At 44.0% G+C, this 18543-nt stretch overlaps 3 protein-coding genes across 9 annotated transcripts in view; 1 reads left to right on the plus strand and 2 right to left on the minus strand.

Annotated features, from left to right (window-relative positions):
* LOC114668938 (paxillin-like) overlaps positions 1–3749 on the minus strand; it is a 79886-nt gene extending 76137 nt beyond the window's left edge. For 2 of the 4 annotated variants that reach the window (XM_051921581.1, XM_051921582.1), the window contains exon 1: positions 3584–3740. In XM_051921581.1, coding sequence (XP_051777541.1) covers positions 3584–3596 — 13 coding nt within the window. In that variant the 5' untranslated portion in view covers positions 3597–3740. Of the gene's footprint in view, positions 1–3583 lie in introns of all 4 variants that reach the window. The other 2 variants (XM_051921579.1, XM_051921580.1) reach the window with 2 other exon arrangements.
* A 6219-nt stretch (positions 3750–9968) lies between these two features.
* ctu1 (cytosolic thiouridylase subunit 1 homolog (S. pombe)) lies at positions 9969–18348 on the minus strand. Of its 4 annotated transcripts, none has more exons than XM_051921583.1 (3): positions 18273–18348; positions 13201–13723; positions 9969–10593 (listed from the first exon to the last, which is right to left on the minus strand). In XM_051921583.1, exons 2-3 carry the CDS (start codon positions 13694–13696, stop codon positions 10064–10066), a joined length of 1026 nt encoding a protein of 341 aa, XP_051777543.1. In that variant the 5' UTR covers positions 13697–13723; positions 18273–18348; the 3' UTR covers positions 9969–10063. The 4 variants fall into 4 exon arrangements, with proteins under 4 accessions (XP_051777543.1, XP_028681164.1, XP_028681163.1 ...); XM_028825331.2 differs by lacking the exon at positions 18273–18348 and adding an exon at positions 16593–16653; XM_028825330.2 differs by lacking the exon at positions 18273–18348 and adding an exon at positions 15054–15140.
* Positions 15198–18075, plus strand: sirt4 (sirtuin 4). Its single transcript, XM_028825336.2, has 4 exons — positions 15198–15379; positions 16130–16594; positions 17156–17450; positions 17711–18075. Exons 1-4 carry the CDS (start codon positions 15366–15368, stop codon positions 17861–17863), a joined length of 927 nt encoding a protein of 308 aa, XP_028681169.1. The 5' UTR covers positions 15198–15365; the 3' UTR covers positions 17864–18075.
* Positions 18349–18543: the final 195 nt, after the last annotated feature.

Consider the following 18543-nt stretch of genomic DNA (forward strand, 5'->3'; position numbering starts at 1 on the left):
GCCAGACATACAAGACCCTTCATCACGGCTGCAGTTCCTAGTATTTCTGACAGCCAGTATCACACAGAGAAAGTGCACAGTCTGAAGACAACAGTCCAATCCTCCACTCCATGTAAAAGTTAAGTACCGTCATGCACAGTTACACAATGAATTCTTAATGTCCTACAAAAAAAAAAATATTTACATTCATCTCCTGATTAAACAAGTGGTTAAGCAGGCTAATGACATTCCAAAGGGAGTTACTAATACAAGAGATTTAAAGCAAACTTTGAATACTAGAAGCCAGCACCAGTTAAAATAGAAAAGCAGCTTACCAACACCATAACCAGAAACAACAAGCTATACAACCCTCAAATGTACTTTAATCTCGCAGTACAACTTCTGCTTTAAGGAATTCAAGGCCTCCCGTCAACGGCTGTGCATTCAAAGTATTCTTTCTGTAGGCCAGAATGAGAACACTGGAGCCCTGTTTATTCTGGCCTTTCATTGCTGGATGCTATTTATGGTCAGGAACCAAAAAGGAGTGATCCTCAGTTTCCAACTACGTCGCTGACCTTTACTGAATCACAAGAATATGTTTTCTTAAATATCAGGGGGTAGGCTAGACAATTCACTTAATGAATTAAACCACAAACTACAGTTAGCCAAGCGGGAGGGGATGAAAGAACTAGAAAACGTGGTTTTGTTTTTTGGCCATAGTAAAAATGGGAGCGAATACTTACAGTGACTTTTCATAACAAAGCAATACAAGCCAATACACGGAGACAGAAAACAAAATAATAACTGTTCAAGTCATTATTTTAACAGTCTTAAAGAGTGTGTAATCTTGTGTAAAAGTCTAACTGGATTCTAATATGGAAAAACAGGAATCATAAAATAAATCTCAAAAAAAAAAGAACTAGTCTACAATAAAAGTGACAAAAAAAAAACAAACAAAAAAAAATCGAGAATTATTCAATTGTAAAATATTTGGATATTTAAGAAAGAGAACAAAAACTCAATTTCGGCAATCTACTGCAGACGTTTCAAACACCATTCTGCATCGCTCACCCACCCAAATTACTTGAAGACCAGTGGATATGAATGAGTCAGGCCCTTTCCTAGCAGCACTGGACACAATTGAACAGAAATCTGATTGCGGTACATGACACACATGCACACACATTCACACACATTCACTTGTACACGATACACCAACTGCAATGCCCAAGGAATAATCACAGCGTCTAAAAAAACCCAAACAAAGGCAGCATCCAAAAGCAACAAACACAGCATATTGTGTTTTAAAGTTAAACATTGGGATATTTTGGGAAAATCTGACCTTCAAGGACAAAATAACTTTTCTAACCACAATTTACTAACTAGGTTAAATTAAAACAAAAGATAATTTTTCATTTATGTTTTTTTTTTTTTTTAATTTGCCTACAAACTGCTTTATAATGTAAAAAATAATATTCATTCCCTACCAGCAGAGCAGCCAACTGGTATCACAGTCAACAGCCTATGGAATTTTATTATTAAAAACTGGTGATGTGAAAGATCAATCCCACGTAAATTCCTTAAATTCTTCATATCAGAGGGAAACATGGAGGAACAGTTAATCTTTAGATGCTGTGAGCTGAATAACAGCTACCAACATTCAACTTAGTTTATTATTATATAGCACTCTTCACTGAGTGCAGGTGCAGAGCACTGTGACAAGATCTCCGGTAAATGAAAGCATAGATTTTATAAATTACTAAAACACACAGAAAACAATCCAGAAACTGATTAACATACATGAAAACCAACAACATTACAGACAAGTTGTAGGTCAAGCTTTTGGCAGTAAGATACTTAAGCATAGTGGCTATAAAGATGGATTATAAATCTCTGCCTCTAGGTGCTGGTTCAGTTAACATATCACAACTGATAAAACACTAAGCAGGTTGCACTAACTTCCTCTACCAGCACAGGTGTGGATTTATACTGTACAGGATAAATCCATGAATCCTCTGCAAAGAATACTATTAATTGTTTTCAATATTTACATCCACTGATCTCTAAACAGTCATCTCACAGCTTAATTAAAAACTATTTTATTCATGGAGATAAAGGATAGGGGGAAGAGTTGAAAGGCACAGCAGGTGGCATTACTGCTTTACACCCTAGTTCAATTCAGAGCAGTCTGCATGTCCACAGCCTCAGTTGTATTATGTATGCCAAGGAATAGTGGGGCACAGCATTAAGCACTACTGCCTCAAAGCACATGGACCCCATTTCCATTCCTAACTGGGATACTTTCTGCATCTACACCCTCACCACCTCCCAAAACGTGTGTCCTGTCGGAGTATAAATACATGGGGCAAATGGAATTGCCACTTTTCCTCAGTGAGTGAGAATGTGCCTGGTATCCAAGCAGGAGTGGGGCCTGCCATGTTAACCAAAGAGAATTTGCCACGGGGATCAATGGATGTCATAACAATCCACTCACACAGCTGACTTACCCCTTCCGTTCCCTTTTTTGGAGAAAACAAAAAATACAATTATAAAAAACCAAATTGCCAGTAACCCTATGCGCACAACTAACAGCAGAGGCAAGCGCAAACTTAGATCAAATGTATCAATAGCTAAGAATATTAAAAATGTAATGAAAAGTATGACTGCAAAGGAAGAAAGCACAAAAGAATACAACTTAAGAATAAATCGAGCCAATTTAATTTTTTTTGAGAAGGTGGAGTTTTTTTTATTTTCAAAACTCAAACATGAAAGGCCTGACTTGGGTGGAGATGAGGAAGCCTTTGGCTTTCTGAACGTCTGCTGACCCAAAAACTTCTCTTAAATGCCGCACCTCAATTCCGCTTCATGGCATGCACTTTCACCAAAATTATCTCGAAAACTGCTGCCTCCGGGCCCAGTCAGGTAATGTAAAGAAAACTTGGCAAAAGGAAAAAAGTTTACTGCACAACTGAACGAAAATTGAAAAAGAAAAAAAATCAAAGGCGAAGCAACCCCGTCTTATTCGGCGTAGGGAAGTCTGACAGATAAGCTACTCCCGATCAAATCATCCAAAGGAATGCAACTCACAACAAACTTGGAAGAAAACAGGCGACTCTGGAGAGCTGCTCGGGTCCATTTGTTTAATTGCGGAGCACGACGCAGACTAAATGTTAGGCGGGGGTACGGTGCACTACTCCCACAAAAATGCCGAAGTAACACAGAATTCGACTTCTGGGCAACAAGATGCGACTTCTGGGCACATCATACAGCAAACAAGCACGTGCGAAAAAAAAATTGAAGTTAAAGGGCATAAATGGAAGATAATGAACCTACGCAACTTTTGGGAATCCATTCAGCGATTCAAAGAGTGCAGAATAAATCCCCGACTTCCCTCCCACGGGCCCATCAACAGAACACTGAGCCCGTCGAGCTCCTCACTCTTAAAGTTCTACAAGGAGCGGCCCCCGTGTAGCTCGTCCAGGTGCCTCTCGCCCTTTATCTCAACCCCACCGCTACTCCAGCGGCCTGCCCCAACCAGCTTCTGAGAAAATCGCGAAGCTCCCTCCACAAGCGGAGCCTTTCCAACCCCCCCAAAAGCTCCTACCGAGATCGTCCATGTCTTCCTGGCGAGGATCCTCAGCGCCCGCGACAAAAACAGCCTTCCAAGAAGAGACACCGCTGCTTGTGATTCCGCGCGGCCACCTCTGAACACATATGCCTGCTGCCTGTAGCCCGTGGGGGCGTGGCTAGCAACGCTGGCACCTCCCGCTATGGGCAGGGCGACAAGGAAGTGTCTCCTCGTTTGTGCAGAAGCCACGAGTCGGCGTCAATGTGACGACAGGGCATTTACCCCGCCCCCTTGTCGTGACGCGTCCTCCTTCGCGGTGCCGCCACGAAACCTCCAGTGTGCCACCGGCGAACGAAAAGCACAAAATGATTTTGGAGAGAAGGCGGACACCTTTTAAGGAGATGAACAACATCTTCAGTGTTAAGGAAACCTCGTCGGTGGGGGAGTAAGTGACCAAAGGGCACGGAGGGTAACTGCAAAGTTACTTTAGCATTTTTAAATAAATGTATATACCATATACTAAGAAAAAATGCTATTGTGCTGATACAGATTAAATGAAAACATACATTTAAATTTACATTAAACACACTCCCATCTACTTCTCAACCCAGGTTTTGTATTCTAATATTAAAATAAAATAAGTTCGGCTTCCTAAGCAAGGATACTTATTCAAAGTTTTTAGAGAAATGGCCATGCGTTTTAATAATCAGAAGGATCAAGTCAGATTTAAAAAAAAAAAAAAAAAAAAAAAAAGTGTCACGATTTGTTTAAATTTCAGGCCGCAGCATGGCTAGCGGGACTCCCTTAAAACTTCAGAACCTAGGACTCAAAATCTCAGCCTGGGATAGATGTAGGATTTTGGTCCCCACATTTACAGTGAATATACAGTACACATGCAGACGAGTGATCCAATGATCCTAGGAGCTCTGTTGTCCGGGGCTTTATGCCCCTGGTAGGGCCACCCAAGGCAAACTGGTCCTAGGTGAGGGATGAGACAAAGAGCGGTTAAACAAACCTCCTATGAAGAAAAACAATTTTGGACGGCGTTTTCCCTTGCCCGGACGCGGGTCACCGGGGCCCCACTCTGGAGCCAGGCCTGGAGGTGGGGCTCGATGGCAAGCGCCTGGTGGCCGGGCCTGCACCCATGGGGCTCGGCCGGACACAGCCCGAAGAGGCAACGTGGGTCCCCCTTCCCATGGGCTCACCACCTATGGGAGGGGCCAAGGAGGTCGGGTGCAGTGTGAGTTGGGTGGTGGCCGAAGGCGGGGACCTTGGTGGTCCGATCCTCGGCTACAGAAACTGGCTCTTGGGACGTGGAATGTCACCTCTCTGAAGGGGAAGGAGCCTGAGCTAGTGCGCGAAGTTGAGAGGTTCCGGCTAGATATAGTCGAACTCACCTCGACGCACAGCTTGGACTCTGGAACCAATCTCCTTGAGAGGGGCTGGACTCTCTACCACTCTGGAGTTGCCCCCAGTGAGAGGCGCCGAGCGGGTGTGGGTATACTTATTGCCCCCCGACTTGGAGCCTGTACATTGGGGTTTACCCCGGTGGACGAGAGGGTAGCCTCCCTTCGCCTTCGGTTGGGGGGACGGGTCCTAACTGTTGTTTGTGCGTATGCACCGAACAGCAGTTCGGAGTACCCACCCTTTTTGGAGTCCCTGGAGGGGGTGCTAGAGGGCATACCTTCTGGGGACTCCCTCGTTCTGCTGGGAGACTTCAATGCTCACGTGGGCAATGACAGTGAGACCTGGAAGGGCGTGATTGGGAGGAATGGCCCCCCTGATCTGAACCCGAGCGGTGTTTTGTTATTGGACTTCTGTGCTCGTCACGGATTGTCCATAACGAACACCATGTTCAAGCATAGGGGTGTTCATATGTGCACTTGGCACCAGGACACCCTAGGCCTCAGTTCGATGATCGACTTTGTGGTCGTGTCGTCGGACTTGCGGCCACATGTCTTGGACACTCGGGTGAAGAGAGGGGTGGAGCTGTCAACTGATCACCACCTGGTGGTGAGTTGGCTTCGATGGTGGGGGAGGATGCCGGTCAAGCGTGGTAGGCCCAAACGTGCTGTGAGGGTCTGCTGGGAACGTCTGGCAGAACCCCCTGTCAGAAGTAGCTTCAACTCCCACCTCCGGCAGAACTTCGACCACATCCCGAGGGAGGTGGGGGACATTGAGTCCGAATGGGCCATGTTCCGTGCCTCTATTGTTGAGGCGGCTGACCGGAGCTGTGGCCGTAAGGTGGTCGGTGCCTGTCGTGGCGGCAATCCCCGAACCCGCTGGTGGACACCGGCGGTGAAGGATGCCGTCAAGCTGAAGAAGGAGTCCTACAGGACCCTTTTGTCCTGTGGGACCCCGGAGGCAGCTGATAGGTACCAGCAGGCCAAGCAGAATGCGGCTTTGGTGGTTGCTGAGGCAAAAACTCGGGCGTGGGAGGAGTTTGGGGAGGCCATGGAGAATGACTTTCGGACGGTTTCGAGGAGATTCTGGTCCACCATCCGGCGTCTCAGGAAGGGGAAGCAGTGCAGTGTCAACACTGTATATGGTGGGGATGGTGCGCTGCTGACCTCGACTCGGGACGTTGTGGGTCGGTGGGGGGAATACTTCGAAGACCTCCTCAATCCCATTAACATGCCTTCCAATGAGGAAGCAGAGCCTGGGGACTCAGAGGTGGGCTCCCCCATCTCTGGGACTGAGGTCACCGAGGTGGTCAAAAAACTCCTTGGTGGCAGGGCCCCGGGGGTGGATGAGATACGCCCGGAGTTCCTCAAGGCTCTGGATGTTGTAGGACTGTCTTGGCTGACACGCCTCTGCAACATCGCATGGACATCAGGGACAGTGCCTCTGGATTGGCAGACCGGGGTGGTGGTCCCCCTCTTTAAGAAGGGGGATCGGAGGGTGTGTTCCAACTACAGAGGGATCACACTCCTCAGCCTCCCTGGAACAGTCTATTCAGGGGTCCTGGAGAGGAGGGTCCGTCGGATAGTCGAGCCTCGGATTCAGGAGGAACAGTGTGGTTTTCGTCCTGGTCGCGGAACAGTGGACCAGCTCTATACCCTTAGCAGGGTCCTGGAGGGTGCATGGGAGTTTGCCCAACCAGTCTACATGTGTTTTGTGGACTTAGAAAAGGCATTCGACCGTGTCCCTCGGGGAATCCTGTGGGGGGTACTCCGAGAGTATGGGGTACCGGCCCCCCTGATAAGGGCTGTTCAGTCCCTGTACGATCGGTGCCAGAGCTTGGTCCGCATTGCCGGCAGTAAGTCAAACCCGTTTCCAGTGAGAGTTGGACTCTGCCAGGGCTGCCCTTTGTCACCGATTCTGTTCATAACTTTTATGGACAGAATTTCTAGGCGCAGCCAGGGTGTTGAGGGGGTCCAGTTTGGTGGGCTCAGGATTGGGTCACTGCTTTTTGCAGATGATGTTGTCCTGTTTGCTTCATCAGGCCGTGATCTTCAGCTCTCTCTGGATCGGTTCGCAGCCGAGTGTGAAGCGGCTGGAATGAGAATCAGCACCTCCAAATCCGAGACCATGGTCCTCAGCCGGAAAAGGGTGGAGTGCCCTCTCAGGGTTGGTAGCGAGATCCTGCCCCAAGTGGAGGAGTTCAAGTATCTCGGGGTCTTGTTCACGAGTGAGGGAAGAATGGAGCGTGAGATCGATAGGCGGATCGGTGCGGCATCCGCAGTAATGCGGGCATTGCATCGGTCTGTCGTGGTGAAAAAGGAGCTGAGCCGCAAGGCGAAGCTCTCAATTTACCAGTCGATCTATGTTCCTACCCTCACCTATGGTCATGAGCTATGGGTAGTGACCGAAAGAACGAGATCACGAATACAAGCGGCTGAAATGAGTTTCCTCCGCAGGGTGTCTGGGCTTTCCTTTAAAGATAGGGTGAGAAGCTCAGTCATCCGGGAGGGGCTCAGAGTAGAGCCGCTGCTCCTCCGCATCGAGAGGAGTCAGATGAGGTGGCTCGGGCATCTGATCAGGATGGCTCCTGGACGCCTCCCTGGTGAGGTGTTCCGGGCACGTCCAACCGGGAGGAGGTCCCGGGGAAGACCCAGGACACGCTGGAGGGACTATGTCTCTCGACTGGCCTGGGAACGCCTTGGGATTCTCCCGGAAGAGCTAGAAGAAGTGGCCGGGGAGAGGGAAGTCTGGGCATCTCTGCTCAAGCTGCTGCCCCCGCGACCCGACCTCGGATAAGCGGGAGACAATGGATGGATGGATGGACATGCAGACGATGTGCATTATGGAAACTATCATTTCTCTATGTGCAGAACTGGTGGATATGCTGCTGATCTCTGTTTCCTGCATTGAAACCAGTGCTTTTCGGATTGGCTTCGGCCACATTGATGCTTTTCCCTGTAATGAGATGGTCTGAAAACTTAACACAGTATATATTATATAGAAAAGGGGAAATTCACTCTTGACACTTTGCAGTGTAAGGCATATATTTAGTGCTGAAGGTGCATGACAGTTTGGTTCTGTACGGAAGTGAGCAGGAACAATATTAATAAGCTCTTGCGTTCTCCATTTTTACTTTATTGTGGTCAAAATTAATACTGCAGGCCTTTGTACAGAGCAATTTAAAAATAAAGGGCCTGGGATGAACTTGACTGGATTGACATGAGGGGAACATACTGAGCATTTGTTAGATAAAAAAAAACGCCTGAGAGTTTCATTACAAATTGGTTTAGACTACTTGTTCATAAGATTAAAAGAAAAATGTTTTTGAAAGTATTTAATTTTTTATAAATCACCCATTATTTTGCCACTTGCTTGTACTTACTTTTATCTTCTTCCATTGTGTGGGGAGTCTTGCTTGTACCAAATGGCACATTTTTGTCATTTTAAAATAAACCTTAATTTCAAATTTTTAAAGAAATCCACTCAGTTTGAAAACCGATCCTTAAAAATTTAAAAACCCTGAAAACCAACAGTTCTGTTTTTTTCACCAATTCCTTCAATGGTTTAAACATTTGTAATGTTCACATTTTGAAAAACAGAATGTCAGAAAGTACGTCATAAGTGTTTAAAAATCACTTTTCAGCCATTTTGAAGTGTAAACCTGTGCAGGATTCACTTTGCAAAATAAACAAAATAGAGGTGAATTACCTTTTTTACTATTGCGTACTGCACAAAATAATGACAGGTATAGATGGACAGCTCCAATTCCAAGAAAAGTGAGAAAATTAAAAAGTTCCATTCTCATAATTTTTCAGTAACTAAAAAATGAAAGAACCTCCATCCATCTCGATGACACCCATACCGTTCATGACAGCCTCCTCTCCCAGGTGTACTTCTGTCTCTAACAGGAGGTAATATAATGCACCACATGACGTCAGGCAGGAAAGCAAACAATGAGGGCAAAGATCTCTCAGAGGGCCCTGCCCTAACACAAGTTGGGATCATGCTTTTGAAAAATGATGCATTTTCATAATTGATACTTTTGCACCATACAGTCTAAAACTTTACTGTCTAGTTTTAAAATATCAATCAGCTTTTATTTTATGTAAATAAAAGTATTTAAAAAATGCACTGCTTAATTGAGCTCCCGTGTCCCCAGGGCATGTCTTCTGCCTATAGGCTAGGTGTGCCTCTCTGGAACTTGCACAAAAGCCTTCCAGATACTTCTATTAGAAGATCAGGATTTACACACCCTTTCTTCAAGTACAGCATAACAGTATGAGTTTGTTTCAAGTGTTGGTTGACCCCAAGGGACCACACTTGTAAACAAACCAACCTGTTTAAGCTCTGGTCAGCCTTGGTGGTAAAACAAGCATAAGGAAAAGCAGTAATCGTGGTCTATACAGTGATCCAGACCCACGTCAGGACACAGCTCTTAGCTCCCTCTTTCGAGAGACATAGCCTGCATGGACATATCTGGGCTGCAAGCCATTTAAAATGCAAGGAGGAACAGGTTTTAGTAATCCACATATATAGCTGAGTTGGGCAAATCCACATAGCTCCCTAGGCAGCAAAATTTCCAGGAACTGCTTAGGAGAACATAAGCAAGCTTGATCATTGGGTGCTGTCCATCATTCCTCCTGCCAAATCTGGAAGAGAGCTGCTCTGTAAGTAGTTCACTTTTCCAAGGAGGCTCCTACTTCCCTCCCCAGGCATTGTAGCAGCTGCGACTGTTCAGTCTGAGGGTGTACCCCATCACAAGGGCAAGTGGGCCCACAGGAAGCAGATGATCTCTGTGGCTTACCTGGAGAATGCAATCAGTATTCAAACCCACAATTCAACTAATTAACTCTGGACTCATGGTCTTTTTTGGACACGTCAGTGTTCTCCCTCTCTGTTTAAGGACTAAGTAACACATTTTCTAAAACAATGTTCAGTAATGAAGCATTGACAAAATTTAGAAATTTCTTACTAGTACATATATTTTACAAACTTTCAGGTATTTAAACAGTTTACTTTTATTTCTTAATTTCACGCAAATGACAAAAATAAAAATGCCACTCAATTTCTACCCCTTCACCCCACAAATGAGATGCTCTTGTATCCTAAACATCAGAAGCTGATCATTTTGAACTTCTTTTCCTCTTCTTCGGTCAGCGGTTGACTTTTCAGAAGCTTATCCTGTAGCTTGTGGTGTTTACCAATCCCTAGTTTTGGAAGGCCTCTATTGAGTCCCTCAAGAAGCACACAGGCCTTACAGAGTTTCTGGCTGGAAATGTACCCGCAACGGGCACAGTTGCCCTGAATGGGCATGCGTACCTCCTCCTTGACAGACAGATTCTCACCAGAGTGGATCACATCAATGATCGAGCTTGGGCGGATGGACTCAAGATCTTTTAGAAAGCTGCGAGCATGTCCTCTGTAAGCATTGGGGGAATAAATGCATTCAGTGGAGAAGTAGTCCAGTTTCTTAAAATATGCATACAGGACAATCTCCTTCTCGTAGGCGTACTTGAGTGGCTTGCAGCGAGGTATAGCCCCCTCACTGCCTGTTGAAATGGCTGTGCAGCGCCGCAGCCTGGCAATATCACCCCGAAGGAAATTCATCAGCACAGTTTCTGCAACATCATCAGCATTATGTCCTAAATGGAACAAATAAATAAATAAGTAAATAATTAACTCAATTTTTTTCATATCCTTTATATAAAAAAAAAAAAAAAAAAAAAAAAAAAAAAATCAGATGTGGCAATCATAGGACTTACAACACAAATATGGTTTATGGTACAAGTTTACCAAAATATATGTAAGACACAATGCTACTGAAGTTTATTTTTCACATTTTAGTCTATCATAAAGGCATAAAATGTAACAAGTGTTCAGCTGCTGTGATTACTGAAAGTTTAAATTGAAACACTTAAGCTCTGCATTCAACTCAAAACTCACAAAGTTCTAATCTGTAAGCCAACACATTATGAACTTTGGAGCAGTGGTTTACCTGCTGAGGGCTTTAAAAAGTTTGAACTTAAGCAGCTTGAAGGTGACCAGCTGGAGTTCACCCAAAGCCTGACCAGCTCTTAAGACCTCAAGTTGTTCACAAGAATTGGCCCACTCATTCGGGTTTGAGGGTCTACAAAGTTGTTTTTCTCACCACAGGCACACAAACATTAAAATACAAAACCCTTTCCAAAAAAAATGGTCAGAATATGTTCAGTGCTACCAAAAAGTGCTTTTCCATTGAAAATCTAAAGTTCATTTTTCATGAAACAAATTCCTGTACATATGAAACATGGAGAGAACCACAATGACAACAATGAGTTATTTAAAAAAGTAATCTAAAAGTTTTAAGTCTGTTGCATGATATGAGAAAATATTAAAATAATTCAAATCATATATGTGAATCCTGTATAGAATTCTCATTTAGAATTAGAACCTTTCTTCAGTACTTGTTTATTCTCTCCCTTTTCCAATGGCCGAGGGTACCTGGCCTAATTAAAGTAATGAAAATTGATTAATTTCTAGATGAATTTTTAGCTTCAGTGTTAAAACACATTAACACATTTAAATGATACAAATCCCAGGGTCAGTAGGTGGCGCCCAAACAACACATATTTGAATCACATAACGGTAATTCAGTATTAAAAGTAAGTTGGATTATGATTCCTAACAGTAAACGACTTCTACCTAACGACACAGCCACAGAACAACAAAGACGAGACCGCATGGATAAAGCGGCTTCCCAGCATCAGTAGGTGGCGCCCAAACAACACAACCTGTAAACTAAACTAAACGACACAACCACAGAACAACAAAGACGAGACTGCATGGATAAAGACCATACACGGAGGCTCCTACAACGCACTTCAGAAACACCAGAAGCAAAGACATCACAGCTCCACAATGAAAGAGCTCAACTAACGGAAATACAAAAACGAGCCCGTATGGATAAAAACAATGAAGGAAGGCGCCCACAACGCACTTCTGAAACAGCACAGGCAAAGGAGTCACGGCTCCAAAAAGAAACAGCTCAACGATTAGAACTACAAATACGAGCCCGTATGGCTACGACCTGTGAACTAAACCTGAGGTAAAGCGTGCATGCCAGGTTGTACAGCTGCCCGAACGCGACCGCCCACACCACCGCATATGCCACCTTCGTTTAGTAATGTAGCCCTCCATGCCCGGATCCGCCGCCATGGTCACTTCAGTACGCGAATCCGCCACCGTCAGCAAATGACTTCTAGCTGACGATACAGCCATAGAAAAACAAAAACAAGACCGCATGGATATAAAAAATGAACGCAGGCGCCTACAACACGCTTCTGAAACACCAGAACCAGATGAGTCACAGCTCCAAAAGAAACCGCTTTGGTACAAATATGCTTATTGAATTAAATGAAAAATGTCCCAGGACGCACCCACCCTCCATGATAATACATCCCTCCAAATATCGGAGGGAACAGAAAGTGATTGCCATTCTTGGATTTGCGATTCTTTTGAGAATCGCGGGCTTACTAGTTAGATCAGAAGTCTTAGTAGATGGCTTTCACCATAGTATGGAGGCAACTACAGTTAGTATCTTTACAATTCTGAGCTTCACAAATTATTCCTACTTTTACTAACTTTTTGGATGTAATTTCTGCATTCGGTTTTCTGTAATTGATAGCACATTGGATAGCACTGCTACCTTACAACTAGAAAACCAAGTCTCAATCCTGACCCTAGCGACCACAAGTGGAGACCCAGCATGTTCTCCCCACAACTACTGTACATGAGTTTCCTCCAAATTCTCTGCTTTTGGTGCATTATATCATCTTACATTTATTTATGTATTTGGCCAAGGCCTTATCCAAAGCAGTTTACAACATCTGAGATACAATTGGTTACATTTCTTTCTCCAATGGGAGCACAGGCGGGTGAAGTGACTTGCTCAGGGTCACACAGTGTTAGTGGTTGGATTTGAACACACAACCTCAGGGTTTGAAGTCCAAAGCCTTAACAACTGCGCCACACAGAATGGCTTTTTGGAATTGTGTAACTCCAAATTAGAGTCTAAATTGTCACTGGTGCCATATTCCATGCTGACGCTACCAGGACGAGACCCAGCCTCCTACGACAGAGCAGGTACATGATGAGAATGGATGGTACATTTCTTACTTGCCTCTCAATGGGGTTTTAATAAGGAATGAACATATGGATTAATTACATAATTTGTCTCTCCTATTTGTTCTCGCATTTTTCATTCTCCTTACCGGTGCAAATTTTGTCCACTTCAAGCATCATGGCTCCCCTATCCAGTGCCTGTCTCCGGAAAACTCCACAGAAGGTGCAATTGTTCTTCAAACCCACTTGCTTTACAATGGTATCCATGGTCCAGCCATAGAGCTCCTCATAAGAAACAATCTTCAGTGGCAATTCATATTGCTCTTGGTTGCGTTTCACAGTCTCCAAAGAGTCATCCCTGTAACCAGTTATGCCTTCGTCAACAGAGAGCAATATCAAGTTCAAGCCATAGTCATAACGCTCATTGAGAACCTTCATGACATGAGCTAGGACAGTGGAATCTTTGCCACCGGATGCCCCGATTCCGACTGTCTCCCCCCTGTTAAACAGCTTGGCAGAGACAATGCTATGATGTACCTCCTCCTCAAACACCCAAAAAAAGCACTCCTTGCACAGCGAGTGTCCAGTCTTGGGGCGTTTCAGATGTGCTTTCTTGATTTCACAGCGGCTGCACAGAACAGGCATGCTGGCGGGCACAGGCTTAATTTTCTACTGTAAAAGAAAAAAATCAAAATTAAAGTACTGGCAAAATAAGAAATGCAAAGCTACCAGGATGCAACATGTAAAACAGTGGGTCCTAGTGTTGAAAACATTGGATGTCACTTTACATTAAGCTATAGTGCTTTTGGTGGGCAAATCAGTGTATGCTTAGTAAATGACAGGTTCCAACATTAGTAACTCCTCCAGGGCACACATTTGTGTCCTCATGATCATCTTCCTACCTTATACTGCTGTTCTGTACTGTGCATTTCAGGAAAAAAACAGTTTTAGTCGTTGGATGCATAACACTAAAACATTCCACTTTCCTTCCTTTTCAAGATTGTAATAGGTTCATTAAACAGTTACAAAGTATACTGATGGGAAAGAAATGCAGGAGTTGAGGTCTGAGGAGAAAGCAGGCCAAAGCAGCTGCGTTTAAGGGTGGGGACGTGTAGGAGGTGTGAGCAGAGGGCCTCGCTCCCAAGCATGTGGGGTCATTGTGTCTGCAGGCAGTTTCGGCAGCAGTGTCACACCGATGGACCCTTGTGATGTGTGCAGGCACCTCTGGTGTTGTCACCCGAAATCTGGGACGGTCAACTGCTGTTACACTTTGCCAGCAGTCAGGACCCAGAGGAAAGGTGTGGTCCGTAGTGTCCGGCAATACTGACATGCAACATGCCAATGCGACCCTGTCCTCAGCTGGCGACATTCAATTCATTATGGAATGCATTAACAACGACTAACTATGCCTTATGCTCTACTATCAATAAAAGCTTTTTAAAGGCGAGCTGATTAGTTCCGGATTGTTCAATTAGACACCAAAGCAGCCTCCGAATGCCTCCGACCCACTACAATGGGTCTAATGGCTGATAGAATTGGGACAAGCGGGACCCGCTACTTTCAATTTCCAAAATATGTCGCACTTCTTTCTTCTATTGGTACACTTTGATTGCCATCTCCATCATTTAAAAGTTAAATTCGACTCACTGACCAGATCGCAGCTCAACAACCCAAAACACACAAAGGTTTTCTAAATTTCAAAAGTTGAAAATAACTGCTAATGTTTACTTTAAAATTAAAATGCTACCAATTTCTCCAGAATGTCGGCTGAAGAAAATAGACATTAATAGACAAATGTTTGCTCACGGACCGAAAGAAAAAAACAACTGCTTACATCACGTGTCGAGTTTTTAAATCGATGTGCCAGGTTGTGGCCGAAATGCCACTCTTCGTAGATTTCAACTTTTATTTCACCTTCCAACTGTGATTTTTGTTTTCGTAAACAAAAACGTACATTATCAGCCCATTACAAGGACACGACACACCACACCGTCGTTCTTACCGGTTTCTTCCAGCAATAACACGCAATAACCCCTTACGTTGGTCGATGGGAAATGTAGTCATTGGGCGTTAGTAAAGCGAATATCCGGGTCCTAGAACGATTGTGTCCTTGTAAGAAACTACGTTGTCCATAATACTATTCGAAGAACTCAGTCAATCGTGTCAAGGAGCTGAAAGTGAACCACTCCAAATGAGGATAATGGGGGATGAAGATGAAAGCTTGTTCACTTTAAAACATATTGACATTTCATAATATTCGCCGTTGCAACAACTACGACCCCTGTGTTTTCCCTTTGAGATCATAAAAGATAACATGGCACGAATCAGGTGAGTCACTTGTAATGTAGTATGCCGGTATTGTTAAGTCCCTGCACCGTAGAAGTGACTCTTAGTACTGGAGCGCAGGTTCAGTCTGGCCAGTTGTTGGGTGGTTCTTTTTTATATGAGCATTTTAATCTGTTAAAGTCAATCTTATCAGCCTGCTTTAAGATTTCTATAACCCCGTTCCTACGCTTTTTTGACAAGTGCCGGGTAAGAGAATAATCTAATATCTGATCTTAGATGTTAGCGACAGGACAGTGTATGTAAAGCAGTATAATTTTCAGGTAAGGTCTATGATGCAATGAAGAAACAAAATAAAAAAAAAAATGTAAAAAAAAAAATCACAAAATGTTAGCCGTCAAATTACAAAAATGAGGTCTTCTGAGCGCCCTCTAGTGGGGCTGAATGGATTACTCTGTCTTATCTTTCGGAGTGGAACGGTGGCGCAGTGGTTTCTTTCCAAAGTCCATAGACATGGCGGTTAGGTGCTTTGGCGATCCTAAATTGTCCCTAGTGTGTGTGCCCTGCCTGGGATTTGTTCCTGCCTTGCGCCCTGTGTTGGTTGGGATTGGCTCCAGCAGACCGCCGTGACCCTGTGTTAGGATATAGTGGGTTGTATAATGACTGATTGACATCTTTCAGTGGCCCGGTTTGTCGTTCACTATTTTACTAGAAAGAAAATGTTGTTATGCATGGGTCTTGACGGACATCCTTTTTGTGCATTGTGATTGTTACATGATCTAACTTATTTTCCAGGTTTCCTATTTTATTTCGTGGCGGCAGCCTCAGGGCCTGGTACTCTACCAAAGCTATCAGTTTTGTTCCAGCCTGCCCTCCGCTGGATTCTGTAGAAGTGGACAAGTTGCATGAGTTGGTCGGTCGAGCGAAAAAGTTATTTGTGATAACGGGAGCTGGGCTTTCCACGGAGTCCGGAATTCCAGACTATCGCTCCGAAGGCGTCGGGCTTTACAGCAGGACCCAGAGACGTCCTATTCAACACGCCGAGTTTCTGAGGAGCGCCCTGGCCCGACAGAGATACTGGGCACGGAACTTCGCGGGATGGCCACAGTTTTCATCCTATCAGCCAAATTCAGCCCATCTAGCCCTAAAAAAATGTGAGGTCCTGGACAAACTGCACTGGCTAGTGACCCAGAATGTGGATGCATTACATTCAAAGGCTGGCAGTCAGCGCCTGACGGAGCTGCACGGTTGTACTTACCGGTAAAGGCAGTCGATTTCTATTCAGATCATTTTCACCTGTGCGGTCGGAGTGGGTAGTACACAATAAATAGGGGTGCAGTGCGTATTAACATCTGCTTAAAATTAAATAAAATATCGGATAGTATAAAAGATTACACCCTTTAAGAGTTTCCACGTCAAGTCTTCTATCATTTTCTATTAATAAAATACAAAATTAAGAATTGAGATTTCAAAGAGCAGCAATTTGTTAAGCTATGCCCAATAGTGGCGTGGCGGAGAGGTTAAGACTTGGGACTTGAGACCCGGAGGCTGTGGCTTCAAATCCCACCACTGACGCTGTGCGGCCATGAGTAGGTCACTTCCAGTCATGTAACCTTTATACCTCTAAAGTTGCATACACCTAGGATCAATCAGAATCGTGAGAAGGTGGTGTAAGTTTCAATTAAGCCCAGTTTAAAATCTTAAAATGACCTTATTACTCATAGAAAGGCCAAGTATAAGCAGTGGTGACAAACATGAGGCTTTTTCCTCATAATGCAGTGCCTGTTAAAGAAAAACATTTTTTTCTCCCTTTACATTCAGTGTAGTCTGTCTGGGTTGTGGAGCTCAATTGTCTAGAAGCCATTTCCAAGATCAACTTTTACAGCTGAACCCTAGCTGGAACGAGGAGGCACAGGAGGTTGCTCCAGATGGAGATGTCCATTTAAGTGAAGAGCAGGTGAAACATTTTCATGTTCCAGACTGCAGCACATGTGGAGGAATCCTTAAGCCAGATGTCACATTTTTTGGTGATACAGTACAACGAGACAAAGTGAACTTCATTCTACAGCGTCTGGCCGAGGCTGATGCAGTACTAGTTGCTGGCTCATCTCTACAGGTACTGCTCCAGTAACAAAATATGACACATATCAAAGACAGTGTAAGATTTCTGCTCAGGTCTAGGAGGGTACTTCAGTTCTTAAGTTTTGTGATAATATGCATACTCAGGAGAGCCTCTCATATTGTACAAGAAGCAACTTGACTTTCTAAAAAGACATATCCATTTTTTAAAAATACTGTAGATTGCAACTTTGAATGATTGCCTACTTGCTCGCTTGTCATCTAGTGCAGTCTTAATTGTCTCCTATCCTTTTCTAGGTTTATTCAGGATACAGGTTTCTCCTTGCTGCTAATGAGAGGAGGTTGCCAATTGCCATAGTAAACATTGGTCCCACCCGAGCAGACCACCTTGCCTGGATAAAGCTTAATGCCCGCTGTGGGGAAGTCCTTCCCTTCATATGGCCAGTATGAAGGAAAGCAACGGCTTTGTCTTCTCTGGGTCACAACACAGTAAGCTGCTAATGATAAACCACATTTGTTAAATTTTACCATGCAAATTAAAAAAAAAAAAAATGCTAATAAAGTAGTCTGTTCTGGCTATATTCTCCTCCTTAATTGGTCTGTTGACACTAAATACTATATATTTTACAAATTCATTAACATAATGAGAATTAGGCAAGCTACTAATTTTAGTTATTTACTATTTACACTGTATAAGAGAATAGCAAAATTAATGATCCCCTTATGAAAGGACATAAAGTGCTTGAATTCATGTTATGTCAAATGAAGGAAGGTCATTTCCCCAGAATGACGTTTGCGGTCTTTTTTTAGCTATACATTACTGGGTTTAGACACAAGAAGCTAAAAGGGATGCACTTACAAATAGAAATTTCTTGGTAGAGCACAGAGCTTTTTGAATTTCTTCCTCTGTATCCCATTGTTTTACTCTGCTTCCTTTTGTGGACTTCATGCCTAAAATACTCAAAGTGTGTTTCTGCAGGAAAGGTTGGTGGGATTTTAAATTTTTTTTGCAATTACTATTTTATTTAATGTAGTGTAAGACAGAATGACAAAAAGGTCTGTATAACACACAACTGAAATATAAGGAGTGACACCCGCAGGGGTTCTGTAAGACTTCAATGTCTTTATTG

The sequence above is a fragment of the Erpetoichthys calabaricus genome, chromosome 18, assembly GCF_900747795.2.
Source record: "Erpetoichthys calabaricus chromosome 18, fErpCal1.3, whole genome shotgun sequence".
Classification (NCBI taxonomy): Eukaryota; Metazoa; Chordata; class Cladistia; order Polypteriformes; family Polypteridae; genus Erpetoichthys; species Erpetoichthys calabaricus.

Bases quoted from the DNA above. Each gene is read 5' to 3' on its own strand.
- ctu1 (XM_051921583.1), bottom strand. From the start codon at position 13,696: ATGCCTGTTCTGTGCAGCCGCTGTGAAATCAAGAAAGCACATCTGAAA. The intron at 10,594-13,200 runs GTAAGGAGAATG...TGTTCCATTTAG, and splicing joins AGTGGACAAAATTTGCACCG to GACATAATGCTGATGATGTT.
- sirt4 (XM_028825336.2), top strand. The intron at 16,595-17,155 runs GTAAAGGCAGTC...CTTTACATTCAG, and splicing joins CTGCACGGTTGTACTTACCG to TGTAGTCTGTCTGGGTTGTG. The intron at 17,451-17,710 runs GTACTGCTCCAG...ATCCTTTTCTAG, and splicing joins TTGCTGGCTCATCTCTACAG to GTTTATTCAGGATACAGGTT.